The sequence below is a fragment of the Camelus ferus genome, chromosome 25 (assembly GCF_009834535.1).
Source record: "Camelus ferus isolate YT-003-E chromosome 25, BCGSAC_Cfer_1.0, whole genome shotgun sequence".
Lineage (NCBI taxonomy): Eukaryota > Metazoa > Chordata > Mammalia > Artiodactyla > Camelidae > Camelus > Camelus ferus.
In genome coordinates this window covers 23,728,336-23,747,540 of record NC_045720.1, presented here as the reverse complement: position 1 = coordinate 23,747,540, position 19,205 = coordinate 23,728,336, and the positions used below count along the sequence as shown (strand labels likewise).

General features: G+C 37.1%; 2 protein-coding genes across 3 annotated transcripts in view; one reads left to right on the top strand and one right to left on the bottom strand.

The window, feature by feature from the left end:
- The window catches only part of NUDCD1 (NudC domain containing 1), a 62,312-nt gene extending 55,077 nt beyond the window's left edge, over positions 1–7,235 (bottom strand). The window contains exon 1 of the mRNA XM_014561696.2: positions 7,015–7,235. Coding sequence (XP_014417182.2) covers positions 7,015–7,132 — 118 coding nt within the window. The 5' untranslated portion in view covers positions 7,133–7,235. The remainder of the gene's footprint in view (positions 1–7,014) is intronic.
- Positions 7,236–7,439: 204 nt separating this feature from the next.
- ENY2 (ENY2 transcription and export complex 2 subunit) lies at positions 7,440–17,614 on the top strand. Of its 2 annotated transcripts, none has more exons than XM_006187575.3 (5): positions 7,440–7,596; positions 8,985–9,061; positions 12,658–12,728; positions 13,977–14,051; positions 16,475–17,614. In XM_006187575.3, exons 1-5 carry the CDS (start codon positions 7,591–7,593, stop codon positions 16,549–16,551), a joined length of 306 nt encoding a protein of 101 aa, XP_006187637.1. In that variant the 5' UTR covers positions 7,440–7,590; the 3' UTR covers positions 16,552–17,614. The 2 variants fall into 2 exon arrangements, with proteins under 2 accessions (XP_006187637.1, XP_006187638.1); XM_006187576.3 differs by having other exon boundaries at positions 7,442–7,524.
- The last annotated feature ends 1,591 nt before the right edge of the window (positions 17,615–19,205 follow it).

The following is a 19,205-nucleotide window of genomic DNA, read 5'->3' as shown; positions in this document are numbered from 1 at the left end:
CTTCTAGAATCAACCTAATGAATTAAATCTTCTTTTTACCTAATTACTGAGTTTGCTATTTGCATATAAACATAAAAAAGCAAGAGTACAAGTCTGTATAACAAGTTCTGAAGCAAAATTTATAGAACAGGGTAGAGCTTCTGTTTCTCTTCCCCAAATTTTCCTCCAGAAGAGTAGGCATGAATTTCATAGTAAACTTACATAAATACAGTGGTTACAAGGCTCTTCTCTCCCTTTACTCCAATTACAGCTTAAATCTTCACCAGCTTTTATTCTCCCTGCCCTGAAGAAACAGCCCGGAGAGACCACATAAAGCATTAGAAAAAGCATGCGTGTTAGGGTCAGGTTTGCCACTGGCAAGCAGCTTAAGGTTAAGTTACCTGACTTTCTACCCTGATTCCTCTTCTGTAACAAAAGTTAATAATATGCATCCTATAAAATTATTCACAAGCTTAAGTTAAAAACATGTGAAGTATTTGCTACATGGCACCTCAGAAGAAAAAGAATGTTAATTTCCCTGTTCCTCTCCTCCCTTCCAAGGCTAATTCTCACACAGCTGTTTATGACTATTCTTTCTTGCCTCTTCTAGGCCCTTCCTCAAGTTATCTCCTCTCCACTGGCCCCTTCTCCTCCACTTATATACAAAAAGGTAAAAAACTTTCCATAAAAAAAATGACAAAAGTTTCCTCTTCTCTGCCCTGCACTCGGAGCTCTCTCGTACCCTGTACTTCTCAAACTTCTCTAAAAACATCCTACACTCCCATTTTCTCATTATCTTCATTAACCCATTTCAATTGTTTCTAGCTTTACTATTCTATAGAGATTATTTTTTAAAAATATGTATTGAGCAAACAAGATGGAATAATAGTGACCAGATTTATCCTTCTCTCAGAAACAACTAGTTAAGACAAAATAAAACAAACCAGACAAAATTACATGAAACAATTTTCAAAATGGGAGACAACAGGCAATAAAGGATAGCAATCCTTAAGAGAAGAGAAACACATGAGGTGAGCCTGACTACTGCCCCAGCTTAGAGACTTAGTAAGTTTCCAGTCCACAGCACAAAGAGGGAAAAGTGAGGCAGAACGTGACTAATTCCCTGGATTAAGGAAATTTCCCAGCTGAAAGTCTGGAAAGACTAAGGCATCGGGCAAAGTGCTAGGGGAATGAGAGAGAACTCCAGAGATCTGCAGAGGGTCTCTCTCAAACATTCAGCAGAGTACTACGGCATATGTTTGAGGAAACTACCTCAGGCCACTGAAAGAACCACCTGAAAGGATTAGAGGGAACAGTGTCGGGTACTCACACAAGGCTGAGACCTATGACTGCTCCCACAAGGCAGACCAGAGAAAACTCCTAATTCATAGGTACAGTACACAGAAAAGTCTTGTCTCAGTGGTGAGGAATAATTTTGCCCTAGACTGAGCACTGCTCCAGACCAGCCTAAAAAAACCATAAAGGTAAGACCCAGTGGAATTAATCTGTTTCCAAGCAACTTAACTGCATCCCAGAACAAGGCTCAAGATTTATAAGAATACAAAAACGTCTTATACTCAGTAAGGTGAAATTCAGAACTTCTGGTATCCAATCAAAGATTACCAGGCATGCAAAGAGGAGAGAAAACAAAACCCACAATGAGAATAACCATTCAACAGAAGCCAATACAGAATGCCACAGAAGTTATAATTAGTGGAACGGAACATCAAAACGTTTATTAAAGTACATTCCAAATATTCAAAATGATAACCAGGGACATGAAAGTTATTAAAATTATTTAAATCAAACTTCTAGAAATGAAAACTATAATATCTAAGATGAAAAATACACTGGATGGGATTAATGACAGAATAGACATTGCAAAAAACAAGGTTACTGAAATTAAAGGCAAGAAAATAGGAACTATCCAAAATAAAAGTTTAAAAAAAAATGAAAAGAGCATTGATGAGCTGGAGTTAACTTCCAGTAACCTAAAAAAGGGTAACTGGATTCCTCAAAGGAGAAAACAAAGAAGGAAAAACAAAAACAAAAAAACTAGACAACACAATGGCTGAAAACTTTCCAAACTTGATGAAACCTATAAACCAGTGAATCTAGGAAGTTCAACAAACCCCATACACAAGAATCATGAGGAAAACCACAGCAATATACACCATAATCAAACTGCTCAAAACTAATATGAAACAGAAAAATCTCAGAAGCAGCCAAAGAAAAAAAGAGGTGTTATAAATAAAAGAACAAAGGATAACATACAATCAGAAACAATACAAGAAGACAAGGGGGTAACACCATTACAGCACTGAAAGAAAAAAAAAACCTGTCAACCTAGAACTCTGTCAAAATTCTGGCAAAAATATCTTTTGAAAATCGAGGCAAAATAAAAATGTTTTCAGACATACAAAAGCTGAAATATTTCATCACCAGAAGATTCACATTATCAGAAAGATTAAAAATCCTTCAGGCAGAAGGAAAATTATAGATAAAAATAATCTACATAAAGGAGTGAAGAGCAACAGATATGGCAACTATAGGAAAAAATACATAAGATTTTTTCCATATCATCTACATATCTTTTAAGAGATAATTAACTATTTAAAGTAAAATAATAACAATGTATTGTGAGTTTATAGTAATATGTAAAGTAAACACATGGCAACAATAGCATAAAGGAGAAAAATTTAAGTATACTTTTGTAAGGTTCCTATATTACACGTGAAGCAGTGTAACATGAGTGCATTGTGTAAGTTAAAAATGTATAGTATAAACCCTAAAGCAATCACTGAAAAAAAGCCAAAAATTATAGCTAATAAGCCAACAAATGTGATAAAAATGGGTTCATTAAAAAAATACTCAATCCAAAAGAAGGCAGAAAAGTGGGAAAATTCCATTTTCCCAAAGACTAAATGGACCAACAGAACACCAACAAGATGAAAGACCCAAACCTAACAAAATCAATGAACACATTAAATGTAAACAGTCTAATTAAAAGATAGAGATTATCAGTTTGAATTAAAAAAGAGCCAACTGTTTTTGCCAATAAGAAATGGACATTGAATACAAAGACACAAATAGGGTAAAAGTAAAAGAATGGAAAAAAATATATATACACATATATACACTCACTTTGGTAACGTTAATTAAAAGAAAGCTGGAGTGACTAGTATTAAACAGTAGAATTCAGAGCAGACTATCACCAAAGATAAAGAAGGTTACTTCATAATGATAAGGTGGTCAATTTATCGAGAGGACATAATTAATAACGTTTATGTAACATAAAACAGCTTCAAAATACATGAAGCAAAAACTGATATAGCTGCAAGGAAAAATAGGAAAACCCACAATTATAGTCAGATTTCAATATCCCTCTCTCATACAGTAAGGATAAATTCAAAGTAATTGTGCTGAGTAAAAGAAGCCAGACAAAAAAGTACATACTGTCTAATTCCATGCATATGAAACTCCAGAAAACATAAATGAATCTATAGTGACAGAAAGCAGATCAGGAGTTGCTTAGGGACTGAAAGGAGAAGGGGAGGAACAGAGGGCTGGTTACAGAAGGGCACAAGGGAATTTTGGGGAATGAGAGCTAAGTTTACCATCTTGATTGTGGTGACGCCTTCAGGAGTGTATACATACACATGTCAAAACTTGTCAAACTATACACTTAAATATGTTACTGTCAATTATATCTCAATAAAGCTGTTCAATGTTATCTGTAATATAAAGATCATTCATCAGGCATGCTCCAGCCCAGAGATGAAGCACTGAAAAAGATGGATACAGGACCCTCAATACAGAATAGTCTTAGCAAAGAAAAGAGACACCAAATGCAACAAAGTGTGCTAAAGTCTGCGAAGTCCCAGGTACCATGGGAAAGTACAGATTCTAACGTGTACAAATTCTATGGCATAGATTCAAACTAAATAGTCAAGAAAGGAATCGCTGAGTCAATAAACATGTAAACCAAGATGAAAGAATGGAGTATGAATTAGCTAGGTGAAATACAGGAGGAAAATAAATACATTTACTGAATGAAGATTCTAGTGGAAAAAATGTAAGGTAAATGTCCAGAAATAGAACTGCTGGGTCAAAGGGCAGTTAAAATTTTATATGAAAGGTTTTTTTACTTAGTTCTTTGGAACAGAAAAACACAAAGTGACATTTACTATTTATGTAGCAGAGAAGATTTCAGAACAATTTAATTACAATTAAGACAAGAGAATAAAACTCAATCCTAGCTCTTTGAGACCAGACACCACATCTTCATTCTCACATTCCAAATGCAGAGCGTCACACACCACAGGTGCCTGCCATTTGCTGAATATAAATTCCTTGGGTTGGTTATAAAAGAAATCAAATTGTCAGGAGGAGCTGCTTAGTCATAGTTCACAATATCTCTAGAAGTGATAGTTTTTAAAAGAATTAACCTCTTCTTCTTCATCCTCCTCAAATAATTAATTCTTAACGAAAGCCCCTTATCTGAACTACTGCAAAGCCTCCAAATTGGTTTTTCCAGTCTCCATTCCCCTCTTCTTCCAAACTCAGTCTCCACAAAGCCTAGGAGTAATCAATTCAATCCCCAAGCCTGTCATTTTCCTTCATACTTAAAACCCTAAACAGCACCTCATTGACTCCATCTGTGCATGCCAAACAGCCTCTAAGACCAACACCAGTGAAATCAGGCGAGAAAAAGGACAACTTAACAGGTTTTCAAAAGTTAATGTATTCAATTTAGAGGACTATTTGTTGTGAGATTCTGCTTTCTGCTTTTTTGGTGTTAAAATATCCTTTTGCTTATGAAAGGGTGGACGAGTACATGACAGTTTTTAAGAAACACCTCCAGTAAGCAAATTAAAAAATTGGCAAATCTGTGACAGCTGAGCTTTATATTTTATTGTAGTGGCCCATGGAAGTCTGGGAAACACTGACTTAGGGCAAAGTCCAAAAGACAAAAAGTGCCCTCATCTAAGTCCTCTCATTTTCCCAGGAAATTTTTTGCTCTGGCAATACAGGGCTGTAATAGTGTCCTGCACACAACCTCATTTTTCCCCTTTGCTTTGCCATGAATGGAATGACCTCAACAACTTCTCTTCTTCGTTTACCCCGTTTTCTGAGTACCCACTACGCCAAGCACTAGAGAGAGCAGTATGCAAAAGAGAAACACACCATTGTACCCATGGAACTTACAGCCTAGCGGAGGAAACAAATACCAAATAAATGTAGAATTAAACTGTAGTAAGTACTGCCTTAGAAAGAATAGAATGAATGAGCCCAAAATCCAAGGCTGGAAGCCTAGCTAGGAAGGTACTATGGTTCCCGTGAGAGATAATGACTGGAACAGGGATAGGGGCATAGAGAAGCCAAGATTTTGAGTTGATTGGATTTGCTGAAAACCTGAATAGGAGCTAAAAGAAAAGAAATACACCAAAGTCGACTCCACTATGAGCAACTATATCGACTTGCCGAGTAGTCACAATACTTTATGCTTCCCTGGATCTATGCCCTTTGGTTTGAGCTTCCCATACTGACTCTAGGCTTGATTACATGACTTGCTTTGGCCAATGGGACAACAGTAAAATTACTACAAGCAGAGCTTGATACAGCACTTGTGCATTGCTTCTTGTCTCTCCAAATAAGCCTATGCCAGCCTGCTGAAGGATGCGAGACCTCAAGGAGGAAAGCCAAGCAGAGAGCATCAGAAATAATCTTAAACCAGACTACAGCCAGAGAACCCCCAAATTTATAAGAAGTCCAGTCATGACTAGAACCACCTAGCTGACCTGTAGAGGTGTGAGCAATAATAACTGCTTATAGTTTTGAGACACTGAGTTTTGGGATTTTTTTTAATGCAAAGGTAACTAACATAGTGGTACCATTTACTCACACGGGGTGGGAGAGAGAAGGGAAGGAAAAGAAATATTAAGCTCACTTCCTCTTACCTTGGTCAACTCCTACCTACCATTTAAAGCTTAACTTAGACATCAACTCCTTCAGGAAGCTTTCCCAGATGTCCTGGGCTGGTTTGGGAAAGATACTGAAATACTACCATTATGTTTTGTACATATCCCTATCACTGCTTTACCACACTGTCTTATAATTATCTACTTACACTTTTTATTCCTAACCAGACAATAGCATTTTTATGTTACTGTGTCATATTCACCTTGACAGTATCAGCATATAGCATAAAACAGGCTCTTAATAGAGATTTCTGAATTTACTACATAAGTTATATATTAAATGAATAAACATTTACTTGATAGTGTGAAGTCTATTAACTATTTCTCAAAGTGTGATTCACTGACAATATGTATTGGAACCAATACGGTTTTCTATTAAAAATGCAACCCCTGGGCTTTTCATCTTTAACAAAAATATCATTCTTTATGTTGTAAAAACAAAGATGAATGTTCTCGCCATCTACAAATAAACAAAACTAGTAGTAGAAGTATGGGTGCTAAACCAACTTTTCCTCAAACTTCTCTCGAAACGTAATCCACGGTAGTCTTTAGTCTGACAGCCCCTAGGTAATTAAAAATACTCTTAACTGCAATGGACTTTCTCTTCTAAGAACTGGGTCTCGGCCAGAGGAAACAGGAGCAGAGGGTCCTCCAAACTGTTTGGCTTCTCAACACACACGTTTACAGAGGCTGCACCAGGACGAAAGTCTATCCTGATCTTTCGCCGCAGCAGGGGCCAGGCCAAGACCCACAGGCGGGCAGAGTCCAGCCAGCACCGCGTTAAGGAACGCGGAGCCCGGGCGGCGGAGCCGAAGGCCGAGCCAGAGTCCCGCTACGAAAAACCCACTAGAAGGCGGCTCTCTCAGGGTTCAGAAATGGGAGTCCTTCTCCAGAAGCAGCCACCCTGAGTCCACCCGAGCCCAGCGAGCCGTGAGGAAGGCCACGGTCGCCTTGCCAGCTGAAGTCAGAAAGGAAGAAAGTGCTGGAAGGGCCAGGCAGAAAGCAGCCGAAAGGGGAAAGGAACAGAGTGCGAGGGGACGCCGCCGCTTCCCACCTGCGTCAAGCTCCAGCTGGTAACAGGGCAGCGGCTCGAGGGAGAGCTTGTAACCTTCGAAGCGGGGATCCAACAGAGGTCTTTTCACCCGCAGGGAGCAATTAGCTGCCACCTCCATCGCCTTCCAGGGTCCTAGCGTGATAATTAATAAATCTCCCGTTAAAAGGTCCGCGCTTAACTCGCAGCACGCAGCCTGGGAGGCAGCGTGGTTCCCATCCCAGAAAACACTGCGGTGTGGCGTGCCTTCTGGGAAACGTAGTGTTCTCGAGAAAGTTGGTTCTGTTGCATGCTGGGATGTGTAGTTTTCCGGGGACGTTCCTGCTCATACGACAGCAGGAGCTGGACTCTCTTACCCAGAAGGCGGAGCGACCAGGAGGCGGCCCGCGCTGGTTAAATTCTCACATTATAGGCAGAGTGGCGAGACCCGCCCCGGAAATGCGTGTGCTAGCTTTCTGTGTGCTTAGGTGCCCGAGCTACTGAGGGTCTAGGTCCGGGCAGCCGAAGAGTGTGGTAGGTAACGGTCGTCAGCGCAAGGGTCATTTCGTCGCTGGGAAGGGACGGCCCTCGCCCGCGGTGATGGTGGTGAGCTATGCCCGTGGTCCTCAGGGCCGGGACCCGGGCCCAGCCCAGGCTCGTTTCGATGTGCTGTCTTTCGTTAGCTTCCCCGACCCGCGCTCGCGGGCCTGTAGGGCTCTCCGACAGGGCGTGCTACCGGAGTTGGCCTGAAGCCAGTCCTCGCTTTGTTTTCTGGCTCCTCCCCTCCCGCCTCTCCCGCTGTCTCCGCCCTGTTCTATTTTCCCAAAGAATGTCTGAACTGGGAGGGATCCCCTAGCGCCCTTGTTTTACCAGTGAGAAAACTGAGGCCTTTAAGAACTGACTTGTCCAAGGTCACTATCTGTATTTTAGGGGCCAAGGCAAGATCAAGTTAAATATTCTAGGAATGGTACTGTCTAGACCTTATATTATTTTGAAAATGTTAGCCTCCAACTTCAAAAGCAAACATTTCCTAGTCCCTTTTCAACCTCTCCTTTTTCCTGTTCCACTCAAAAAAAGAAAGAAAATCAACTCTGAAAACTCATTGCCAGTCTAAGTTTTCATATAAGCGAGGTTGGAGACAACACAAGTAGTCTCAAGTTAGTGACAGATGAGTGGAGTAATGTTAGCTTATCCCAAGTTTTACAACCTAACCTTACTCTCCTTTCTGCACTGTTTTGTTTGTTTTTACTAAAAATTGAGAATTTTCTAAGTTAAGAGTTAGTTTGAGATTTGTTTTCTCTTTAACCCACCAGCAAGCTCTTTGGTAAACAGCGAGCACACACACAAACTTAAAGCTAGTTTGACAGTTGTAATTCTGGATATATCCTAGTGAAAAGTAAAGTAAAGCACTTAAAGCTTTACTAGGAAATTACACTTTTCACCAGGTGTGTTTAATCTCTTATTGATAGTTAGGTAATATGGTTCCCCCAAAATTGTGAATGCAGTTAAGGTGCGGAAATGATTAGCAATTATGTGCTATTAAAGTGTTTGGGAGCTTCTAGGGTCACAGTACCTGAGTTTAAATCCTCTTTTTACCAGTTTACTATCTCAGTGCCTCAGTTTCCTCATCTGTAAAATACAAATTATCTTAATACTACTTACATAAAAGAATAAGATCTGGGAATTAAATGAGATAAAAAGTCAATGTGTTAACCCAGTGCCAGGCACATAAATGTTTAATAAATGTTACAGTAATTATTATTATCCAAAGACTTATTGATAAAGAGTATATGGGGGAAGAAAACTGAATAGTTCATCATTATGACTTCTTGGGATGCAGTAAATAATACTAAGAGTAATGAATTAACACATTGTTGAAATTTATCACCCCTTCAGTTGACAGAATGTTAAACATGTTGAGGTGCTTGCCTAGAGGATTTAGAAAAAAATGCTTTGTAAGTATTCTATATCTGAAAATACATGTTGATGTTCAGGTTAGCAAGATGAACAAAGATGCGCAGATGAGAGCAGCGATTAACCAAAAGTTGATAGAAACTGGAGAAAGAGAACGGTAAGTAACAGATTATGTTGATGAATTAAATTTAACATCTTTAAATTATAGTTGTGTTATGAGAATCTAAATATCAAATAACAAAACTGATGTCAGTGGAAGTAATTACAGAAAATTGAGATTATCAAAAGCTTCAATTCTTGTCATCTCTAAAAAAGTGATTAGTTCTGTTCAATATTGTGAGACTTGGAAGGAGATAATGTAGAAAGATGAACAAGAAATTACTCTCAAAAAACATATAATCTAATGGAGAAGAAAAATGCATACTCAAATAACTACAATTGAAGATACAATGTTACTCAGTTTTTAACAGGGAGACAACATGAGAGAACCAGTTTCAATTACCAAACTCTTTTAACCTGAGAGTAGCATGTGCTATTCCTACTCTCGGAAACATTCTTCTTCCTCCCTCCCATCTTTAATTCTAGCTCATCATTCAGGTCTTAATTTAAATATCATCTCTTCTAGGAATCTGTTAACTCCCACATACCTTGTCCTGTCATAGCTTTTAATCACCTTGTATTGTAACCACCTACTTTGCTAGTTTGTATCCTCCAATATAATCAGAGTTTCTTGACAGCAGAAATAAACCCAGCATCATGCTTAGCACATAATTAGCCAAGTAAATATTTGAAGAATGAACAGGTTTGGAAGTACAAAGGAATCAAAAAAGACTTCCTGGAGTGGGATGATAAATTGTATGAGAGAAATATATATAAAAAACAAGAGGGATCTTTCAGCTCTACCTGGAGGTTAATGTGATCAGTAAATGTCTCACAGAATAGTAAAAGAGGTACTTCAGCCGGGAGAGAAAGATTAGCCATTCCCCAACCCAGTAAAGGAGGGATGACAATCTAGGCAGATGGAACCAAATATGTAAATTCAAAGAGATTTGTTACAACATAATATTCTGGGGAACTGCACAATTAAAATGTGAAAGATAGTGGACAGGAAGAGTGTGGCTTTTGTATAATCGGAATTCTTTAAATTGAAAATGATAAACTGAACTCAGGAACTGGCTCAAACAATGGAAATATATAAGCTCATGTAACTAAAAGTCTAGGGCTTAAGGGTTCTTCAGGCACCACTCGCTCCAGGTACTCAAAAATTGTTGCCAAGAATGTCTTCTCTCTCTCTCATCTCTGCTTCCCTCTGTATTGGCTTTATTCTCAAGAAGGCAGTACCCACAGGGTGGCAGAGATTAGCGGTTGAAACTTTACATCCCTCCAGCTGAGACTGCCTTCCCCCTAGTAGTTTCAGCAAAGGACCTAGCTTGATTACCATCTTACTTAGGTAACAGATCATTCATGATCAGCCTTGCCTAGGTCACATTTCCATTGCTAGAGCCCAACCCAGATTTCTTACACCGAGAGTTGTGGAGTGTTTTTACTGTCAAAGAAATGGCAGGGAAATGGATGGTGGGTTTGCAGAAACTACTGTTGAATTCATCCTTGGGTGGTGGGAGTCATTAAAAAATTTTAAGAAAAGGAATGACTAGATCACATCTGCACTTGAGGAATGTTACTTTGGCAGTGTGGAGCAGAGACTTGAAGGGCTAGAGATAGATTGCAAAAGATAACATGAGATTAAAAGTGAAAAACAACAAAAATGGAAAGGAGAACTTAGAATTTTTTTTAAAGTAAAGTCAACAACCCTTGATATGAGGAATAAGGAATGAGGAAGAAGGCCTCTAGAACAGTGTCTTGAGAAACTAAGAGGATTGCCAGTGATAAGCATAGGGGATTATGTATTGTTTATTTGTATTTCCATCATGCAGCTCAAAGTTACTGAGTTTCTACTTAATACCATGTACTGTTGAGGTGCTGGAGATACAGTAGTGAAGTCGGTTCTTTTATACAATTCACAGTCTAATGGGAGGAGACAGAAAATAGATGTGTAATGTGTCATGGTGATGAGTTCTAGAGGCAAAATAAAGCAGAGAATAATCAGGTGTGTAATTTTGGATAGAAAAAAAAACAAGGCTTCACTGATAAGAGATCAAAAGGATATGAGGGTATGAGGGGCCTCTAAGCTCTTGAGACAGGAGCTTGCCTGGCATTTTGAGGAACCCATAGAAGCTAATGAGACTGAGTAAATTGGGAGAGGGAGAGAAACGATAAAGTCAGAGCCATCACTGGGGAGGGGGCAGACCACGGAAGGTCACTTACGCTGTAGTAAAGACTCAGAACTTTATTTGGAGTAAATTGGGAAGCCACTGGAGGGTTCTGAGCAGTGGGAGGAGAAGGAACTGTACACAGGAACAATCAGGGGGACAAGTTAGGAGGTTTTGGCAACAGTCTAGTCAAGAGACAATGGTGGCTCTGTAGTAATGGCAGAGGTGGTAAAAAACATTTGGATTTCAGATATGTGTTTTAAAACTGGAACCAGGGGATGAGGAATACCTCAGTGGCAGAGAATGTGCTTAGCATGTAGGAGGTCCTGGGTTCAACCCCCAGTACCACCATTAAAAAATAATAATAATTTTAAAAATAATAAAATAGGTGATTGGTATAGCTCACTGGTAGGGCACATATTTAGAATGCACAAGGCCCTGGGTTTAATCCTCCATTAAAAAAAAAAAACACAGAACGATCATTTCAAAAATAAATGGGCATGTGCTCACAGTTAACAGCAAAAAAATTTTTTAAATAAAACCAGAACCGATAGGATATGCTTATGGATTGGATGTTAGTGTTAATCAGAATTGCTGAGTGAAGGACGCTGCCAAGGCTTCTGGCTTGAGGACCCAGTTGGCATTTTGACAAGAACAGGTTGAGGTGGAAGAGAAGCAGGAGTTGGAGTTTGGTCCTATTAAGATTAAAAGACTTAATTAAACGCTGAGATGAAAATGTCACGTAGTAGATGTCAGGAATATTGAAAAAGAAGCGGTTTGGTTTGGGATGTGACATGTTTAAGCTAAGAAATGAGATGATTTAGGTTGAAGATTGAGGGTTTTTTAAGAGGAGGCATGGCAAAGGGATAAAGTATTTTATTGTACCCATGATGCCATTAGTTGCAATACACACCATTATTTTTTTTACCAGTAAGAATAAAGAAAATACTGCCAATTAAATTATGATAGGCATGCCAATTACTGAAATATTAAAATGTGTTTTAGAATTAAACACCATAGTTAATGTATAATTTAGAAGGTTAGTGGGTAAGAGGGAGGGGGAAGTCTGTGAGGTCAGAGAGAGAGAATGGATTTTGGAGTTTTTAAGATTTCAACAGTGCAGCTGCTTCAAACTCAACTAATACCTTTGACATTGTACAAAACCCACAATATTCCTTTTGGTGGAGGGAAGTAGAAAGTATGTAAGAAGACCAGAAACTAGGTTTTCATAAGAAGTATTGTACTCCACCCACTTCATTGAACTTGATTGATGACAAGAATAAGACCCAGAGTTTAAATGACTCACGTAAGATCAAAAAACTTTTAAGTGATAGAACCAAAATTAGGCCATGGTTGAACTGAAGTTTTGTAACTGGAAGGCAGGGGATTTTTAACTGAACAGTTGAAACTTTGCTTCAAACATTCCTATCTAAGATATTGTATGCTGTTGTAGTTTAATTTGGAAACACTTCTTTTTCAACAGTCTCAAAGAATTGCTGAGAGCTAAATTAATTGAATGTGGCTGGAAGGATCAGTTGAAGGCACACTGTAAAGGTAATCAGTTTCATTTAGAAGATAAGCTAATTCCATTGCTCTCAACTGTGCTGGTTTGAAATTCACTAGAAAAAAATGTAGTATTTTAAGATATATTGATATTGAGTGCTCAAGTATAATTTTATAAACAAATAGAAAATTGAATCCTGTGGCAATGATAACCTTCTCTCAGTGATGATTTGTAGACCTGTTTTCTTTGTGTGTCTCTTAAAACATTAAGTGAGTCAGGATTTTCTGTGGCATGGAATCTTATCTTTCCTGGTATGCTCAAAGTGAAACATGTTATTCCTAGTCTGTTTTAACTTAATAACAAGTTGAGCACTTTAAGGTTGACAGACTTACAGGAATTACATCTCCTGTCTTTAAAAAATGTAGAATGGAAACTTGTTAAATTGCTGGATATTGATGATGATGCCACTAGATAGATGAGCCTCCTTCCTTTCTGGCTCAGCTTTTGGTAAAATGGAATCCTGGATATTTACAGTGAATTCTCATTGTATTGTAATGGTCTCTACAAACAATAATGATAATAGGGACTATTTATATCATTAACTCTAAGAAGGCAATGTGGCAAGTTAGTAAAAGCATAGACTTTGAGATCATACAGACCTTCACTGGTAAAAGACTAGAGCTGGATTTCAAGTCATGTTTGAATGAGCTATTTAATCTTTAAGCCTCATTTGCCTCACCTGTGAAGTGGGAAGAATGCCCAGCCCATTAAATTATTGTGAATATTAAATGATGAAATTAAATGATGTAAAGCACCCAGCACATAATAGCGGTCCAGGAAGTGTTAACTGCTTTCCTCCTTCTCTTTCTTTTGGCCCAGCATAGAGAAGAGAAAGGAGCAAAGGAGTTGTTCTGTACTTTAATTTGGGGCTGTGAAATTACGAGTTAGACTCAAATAATAGCTTTTTCCCCCTCCATGTTCAAGAGCTGGTATGAGTATAGTGAAATAAAGTCTGTGCAATTGTAAATTCCCAGCTTTTTATAAATATTAGATTTGAATTTACAGTTTAAATTCACTCTGTTATAATTATTTGTTTTATGATTTTGATTTGGTGAATACTTACTGTATTTAAGGTTGAACTAAATCTTCATTTGAAAAGAAAAAAAGAAGTGTCCTCTTTTTTTTTTTTAAAGACCAGTCTGCACTCTAAAAACATGATCTTAACCCTTCCTCTATGAAAATCTTTCTTACAGATAATGATTTTAAATGATATGATTTGTTTTTTGCTTTTGCATAAGAGGTAATTAAAGAAAAAGGACTAGAACACGTTACTGTTGATGACTTGGTGGCAGAAATCACACCAAAAGGCAGAGGTAAGGAATAGAAATTGTGTGAAAGGAGCCGTGTGCTAAGACCTGATTTTTTTCTCTCTTGCTGGTTCAGCTTTTTCTTTTTACGATGAAAAGCACCCTTCCCAGAATTATATGGGTACTTGCATCTCCTCTTTGGGAGGAGTTAGAGTTTCCTCACTAACTTCCTTGCATGGTCTTGAGCAACAAACAAGAGGCATAAAGTGTTTTTGCACTCTTAAAACAGTATATAAATGTAAGTTGATACGGCTGTTAAAATACTATGTTACTATGTTAAATACATAATTTTTTTTTAAATGGGATTTTTTAAAGGCAAGTATTACCTGAAGCTAGGATTTATAAACTTTATCCTAATCAGAGTTTTACTCCAGCCAAGTCATTGTGCTCTTTCCTATTAAAAACAAAACTTTTCTTGAATGTCTGATTAAGAGTTTGGTAGCTCCATAACTTCATGGTCAGGGTAATTCATATTTAAGACTTATACTTCAGCCACCTTCTTAGTGTCTCCTTTTAATGCCTTGTTTACAGAAGCCAAAGGAAAGAGGAAATAGTACATTAACACTGATAAATATGTGATAGATATTAAGTCAGGAACTACATCATATATGAGGTGTAACTAGATTATTTTCATTGATTTTGAGAAAGTTGTGTTGTTTTTTGGTTTTTTGTTTTTGTTTCTGTTTTGTTTTTGTAGTAATAAGTGGAAGCAGGAATTCAGCTGTGAAGGTAAAGAAAATTACTAGAGAGTACGAGGATACTTTCCCTGAACTCGCTACCACCTGGCAAGGAGCTAAACATTCCATGGCCCTTCCCAGCCATCTCTTAGAGCTGTTTACAGCTGAATATGACCTTTTTGGTTAAGCAGGCATATCTCAAAGGGGAAAAAATAGTATTTATTGTTCCCCCCATGGATTTGTATTTTTAAATGATTTTTACTTTTCTATTTTTCTTCTGTAATTTATGCTTAATCTGTTAACATTTAAGAACTGGTTATACAGGCTAGAAATTGTCCTCTGCTTCTCCTTCCGTGCTTATGTCTAGGACATTTCAATCCCTTGTAATCCCCCAGCTGGAGAATGAGCAAACAAGGAAAAGAGAAGTAAAAATTAATCTTTTCTTTTATGTTTGTAGTCTTCTTTCTATTAGCAAGATTAGGATTTATTTTTTAAATTGACAGCAATATTGTACAGTAAAATTGACCTTTTTTTTAGTGTTCAGTTCTGTGAACCTGTGTATTAGATTCATGTAACCATACCCTAAAGAGTCTCTCAAGCTTTTCCTTTATAGTCATACCCTATTGGTTACCCCAAAGCAACTGATCTGTTCTCAATCACCATAATGTTGATTAAAAGTATATTTAATATACATATTGATTACATTTCCAGTAGACCTGAATTAACTATATAGTCTTTATTTCTAGGCAGGCTTAAACTATACAATTTAAAAAAAGAAGTATCTATCTTATTTGATTTCTGTATTTGTGGATTTTTTTATAGAAATATTGAACTGTATCTGAAATTTTCATTACCTCTGGATACAAGCAAGTAACATTAGAAGTTTATTCCCTATTCCTTATTAGTAGCCAAAAGGGGGGAAGATAGTGTAAATTTGTTTATTGACATTTAATATTAATACAAATTTCAAAGAGCATTTTTAGCTTAATATTCTGAGTAGATAATACAGTAACATGGTTCAAAATTTTAAAAATATAATACAACTACTGTTGAAGTTTTTGCATCTTTGCTGATTCAAGAGAGTATGTGCATCTGTTTCAATACAATATTGCCAAATTACCTTCCCAAAAATGTTGTTTCAGTTTACTATTTCTCCCACCAGCTAATATGAGAGCACTAGTTTTCCCTCAATCTTGCTAATACATATATTACTGACCTTTGGGTTTTTTGCCAATCTGATTGTCAAACATGCTATCTGAATGTGGTATTAATTTTCATTTCTGTTACGAAGTTAAGCCCCTCTTTGTTCTTAATCTCCTTTGCTAATTTTTCTGTAAGCCGGCTGATCTTTTTTTACCAAGTTGAGGAAATTGTATAGTAGAGAGATTACCCCTCTTTTGTTAGAGTATACTCTCAGTTTTTGTTTTCATTTATGGTGATTTTCACCAAGCTTATTAAGTTGTTGCTTTTTAATCAAATTTGTCAATCTGTTGCAGCCTCTGTGTTTAAAAAAGGCCTTTTTCCACTCTTAGTTTAAAGAATTTTCCCACAGTATTTTCAGGTACTGGATAGTTCATTCAAATAATGAATTGCAAATTTCTCAGATGCCTTTACCTATTTTTTTATTGAAGCATGAGAGTTATTTATGAAATTATTTTATTGATAATCCTGAATAAAATATCAAATCTCAAATTGACAGAGATTAATTAAATGGAATCTTCTTACTCTTATATTTTTCTTTTTATATTTCAGCCCTGGTACCTGACAGTGTAAAGAAGGAGCTCCTACAAAGAATAAGAACATTCCTTGCTCAGCATGCCAGCCTTTAAGATTGAATTAGATTGTGTTGTTTTGTGGTTTTATTTCTGAAAGTAAAACTTGCCATAAATTAGGAATCAGTTTCCCAAAATAAAATCCTTTTTTGTATGATGGTATACAGTTTTCAGTAATGATGTATACATTGTATTGATTTTTTTCCTTAAATGTGTTATTTTAATAAATATCTCATGAATGAGTTTGACGTTTCCTTGGATTTTGGAATAAATGGGACTTTATTAATAATTCATCAGATTTGTTGTGAGAAAAAGTCAGCAATTAATATAGTTTAAGTATTAACTATGTAAATGTAAGTAAGCAAATCTCTGTACTAACTGAGGAGAAGCAGGCAGCCTCTTCTGATTGTTTGGATATAGTGTATTCTTTTGAATCCCTATAATATTTTATAATATATGTCTCATCTTGTACTACAGATATCTTATTTCTTAACTGTTATAAATGCTAAGGGTTAGGACTGGGTCTTACTCATCTTTATGTGCCTTCCTTATTCCTCAAAGAATTTAACCATCTCATTGGAAGAGAGAACACTTGCAAACTGGCTCCATACCAAGCTCCTCTCACATACTCTACTCATCTGAACTTTGAAAGCAGAAACTAAATTGCATCCCCACATACTAAGGTCAAGAAAGAACTTAATGGGAAATAATCTCCACCCATAGCTTTACTCTGACATCAAGATTGCCAAATCCATGGACTTTTGTATATATTTATGTGACCTCTGCTGGAAAATGAGAATGGTGACCATCCTGCCACTTGGAACTTTCTTCCCACTCCTCACGTTTATACCTATCACTGGAGACTCCTTCTGTTTCTTGTGGATACCTTTTGCTGTGTGGAACTTTAAATAATGATGTTTCTTAGTGCTCCCTCTGGGCCGTCTGCCTAATGATATAATTTCCTGGGCAAATGCCAGGAAACTTGGGTCGGATCATGGCTTCAAATACTGAGAGATTGATAAATGGTAAATTGCATCTCCAACCCAGCCTCCAGATCCATACACTCAGCTGCTCTGGACCAGCTTCCGTGAAAGTCCATAAACACCTCAAACTGACCATACCTCAGAGTGTTTTTTTTTTCCTCCAGTTTTTTCTTTTTTTTTTCCCTCCTGTGTTGCTCTTCTCTGTGAGTGGTGCCTCCCAGATGTACAGATTACCCGAGGAATTTGTTAAAATACTGAATGAAGGTGAGGGATATGGCACAAGATTCTGGATTTCAGATAAGCTTCCCAAATATGCTTTTGCTGCTGATAAAGACCCCTTTGTAGCAAGGCTGTAAATGGTCCACTCCCTGCCCTCTTAGTTCAAGCCCAGATGAGTGCAGTAGGCTCCGGAATACTTCCCTGCCCACTGCCCCCCAATATGGCTTCCATGCTATTGCCTAAGTGACCTTACTAAAACCCAAGCCTAGTTATGTTATTCTCCTACTTGAAATTTCAGTGACTTTTCCTGGTTTGCAGGGTAAAAGTCAAGCTCAGCCATAGCACCCAGGCCCTTCTCGATCTGCCACTTACTTATTTCTCTGGTTAGTCTAAAGGGTCCCCAAAAGCAGCAGGTTGTTTCATCTCTAAATACATTTGAAAAAATACCAACCTAGAAAGCTCTTCTACTTACCTCACTCCTACTTGCCCTTCAAAAGCCAAAACATTCTGATATTTCTCTCCCTAGTTTTAGATTCCCTATCATTGTTTTTCTGTGAGAAGTACCTGTGCATAATCTTTTTTCAGCACAGTGGTTTTCTGATTTTAGCGTGCATCTCCTGGAGGGGAAGAAACATGACTTTTTTTACTTTGTGTGATACTTATTTGTGGATCAATGAATGAGGGAATGAATATATGAATAAGCTAGTAAATGAACATGGGAAAACAAAAGATGGTAACAATATAACTGTAGTTGAGGACTTTATGTTAATTTTTGTTTCATGTTCTGCAGATACAACTTTATCTTTCTGATGAATTTATATTTCAAGTGTAGTCGAACCAACTAGACTTAAATATGTAAATTTTGAGTCCAAGACACAAAAATCATATGAGTTTTTTTTTCCCTTCATCTCTTATAAAAGCAATGATCTAAAGTAATGATAGTTACAGTCATCATTCTGCTACCCATTAACAGAAAGGAAACAATCTTAAATGGTATGTAAGAAATGTTAAAAACAAATAGTTCTTATTTCATACCACTATATATGAAAGCAAACCAAAAACTGCTCAGAGATACTATTTTAATGACTCAAAAGCACATATGAGAAAATGGAAAGCAAGTTATTATGAAAATATGTTTATGGGACAAAAACAGCTGAATTGAAAATACTTGATAGCAATTCAAAATACTAAAGAGCATAGCTTTAAAATGATAACGCCAAGAACTCAACACCTCTAGGTTTTTTTGACATCTTAAAAAATTATCTTGTAGCTTGCATCTAGAACCACTGATATCTTTCAAATAAACCAACTTTGTGTATATTTTGACTCATTGATTTATGTAAACTAGGAATACATTCCTTAAAAATCTTGTACCCTTTTGTGCTCAGTGTTGGAAATTCAATAGAAGATTACTGTTACTTGACAGTACTGGGTGACTAAAATACTAATTAGGATTACTATAATCTCCTGCATAAAATTAAAGAAGACCCAACTAAATTATTTATGTAA

What these genes read in the sequence shown, in the direction of transcription:
- ENY2 (XM_006187575.3), top strand. An exon ending in GAAACTGGAGAAAGAGAACG is followed by an intron (nt 9,062 to 12,657) that starts GTAAGTAACAGA and finishes CTTTTTCAACAG; the next exon opens with TCTCAAAGAATTGCTGAGAG. An exon ending in AATCACACCAAAAGGCAGAG is followed by an intron (nt 14,052 to 16,474) that starts GTAAGGAATAGA and finishes TTTATATTTCAG; the next exon opens with CCCTGGTACCTGACAGTGTA.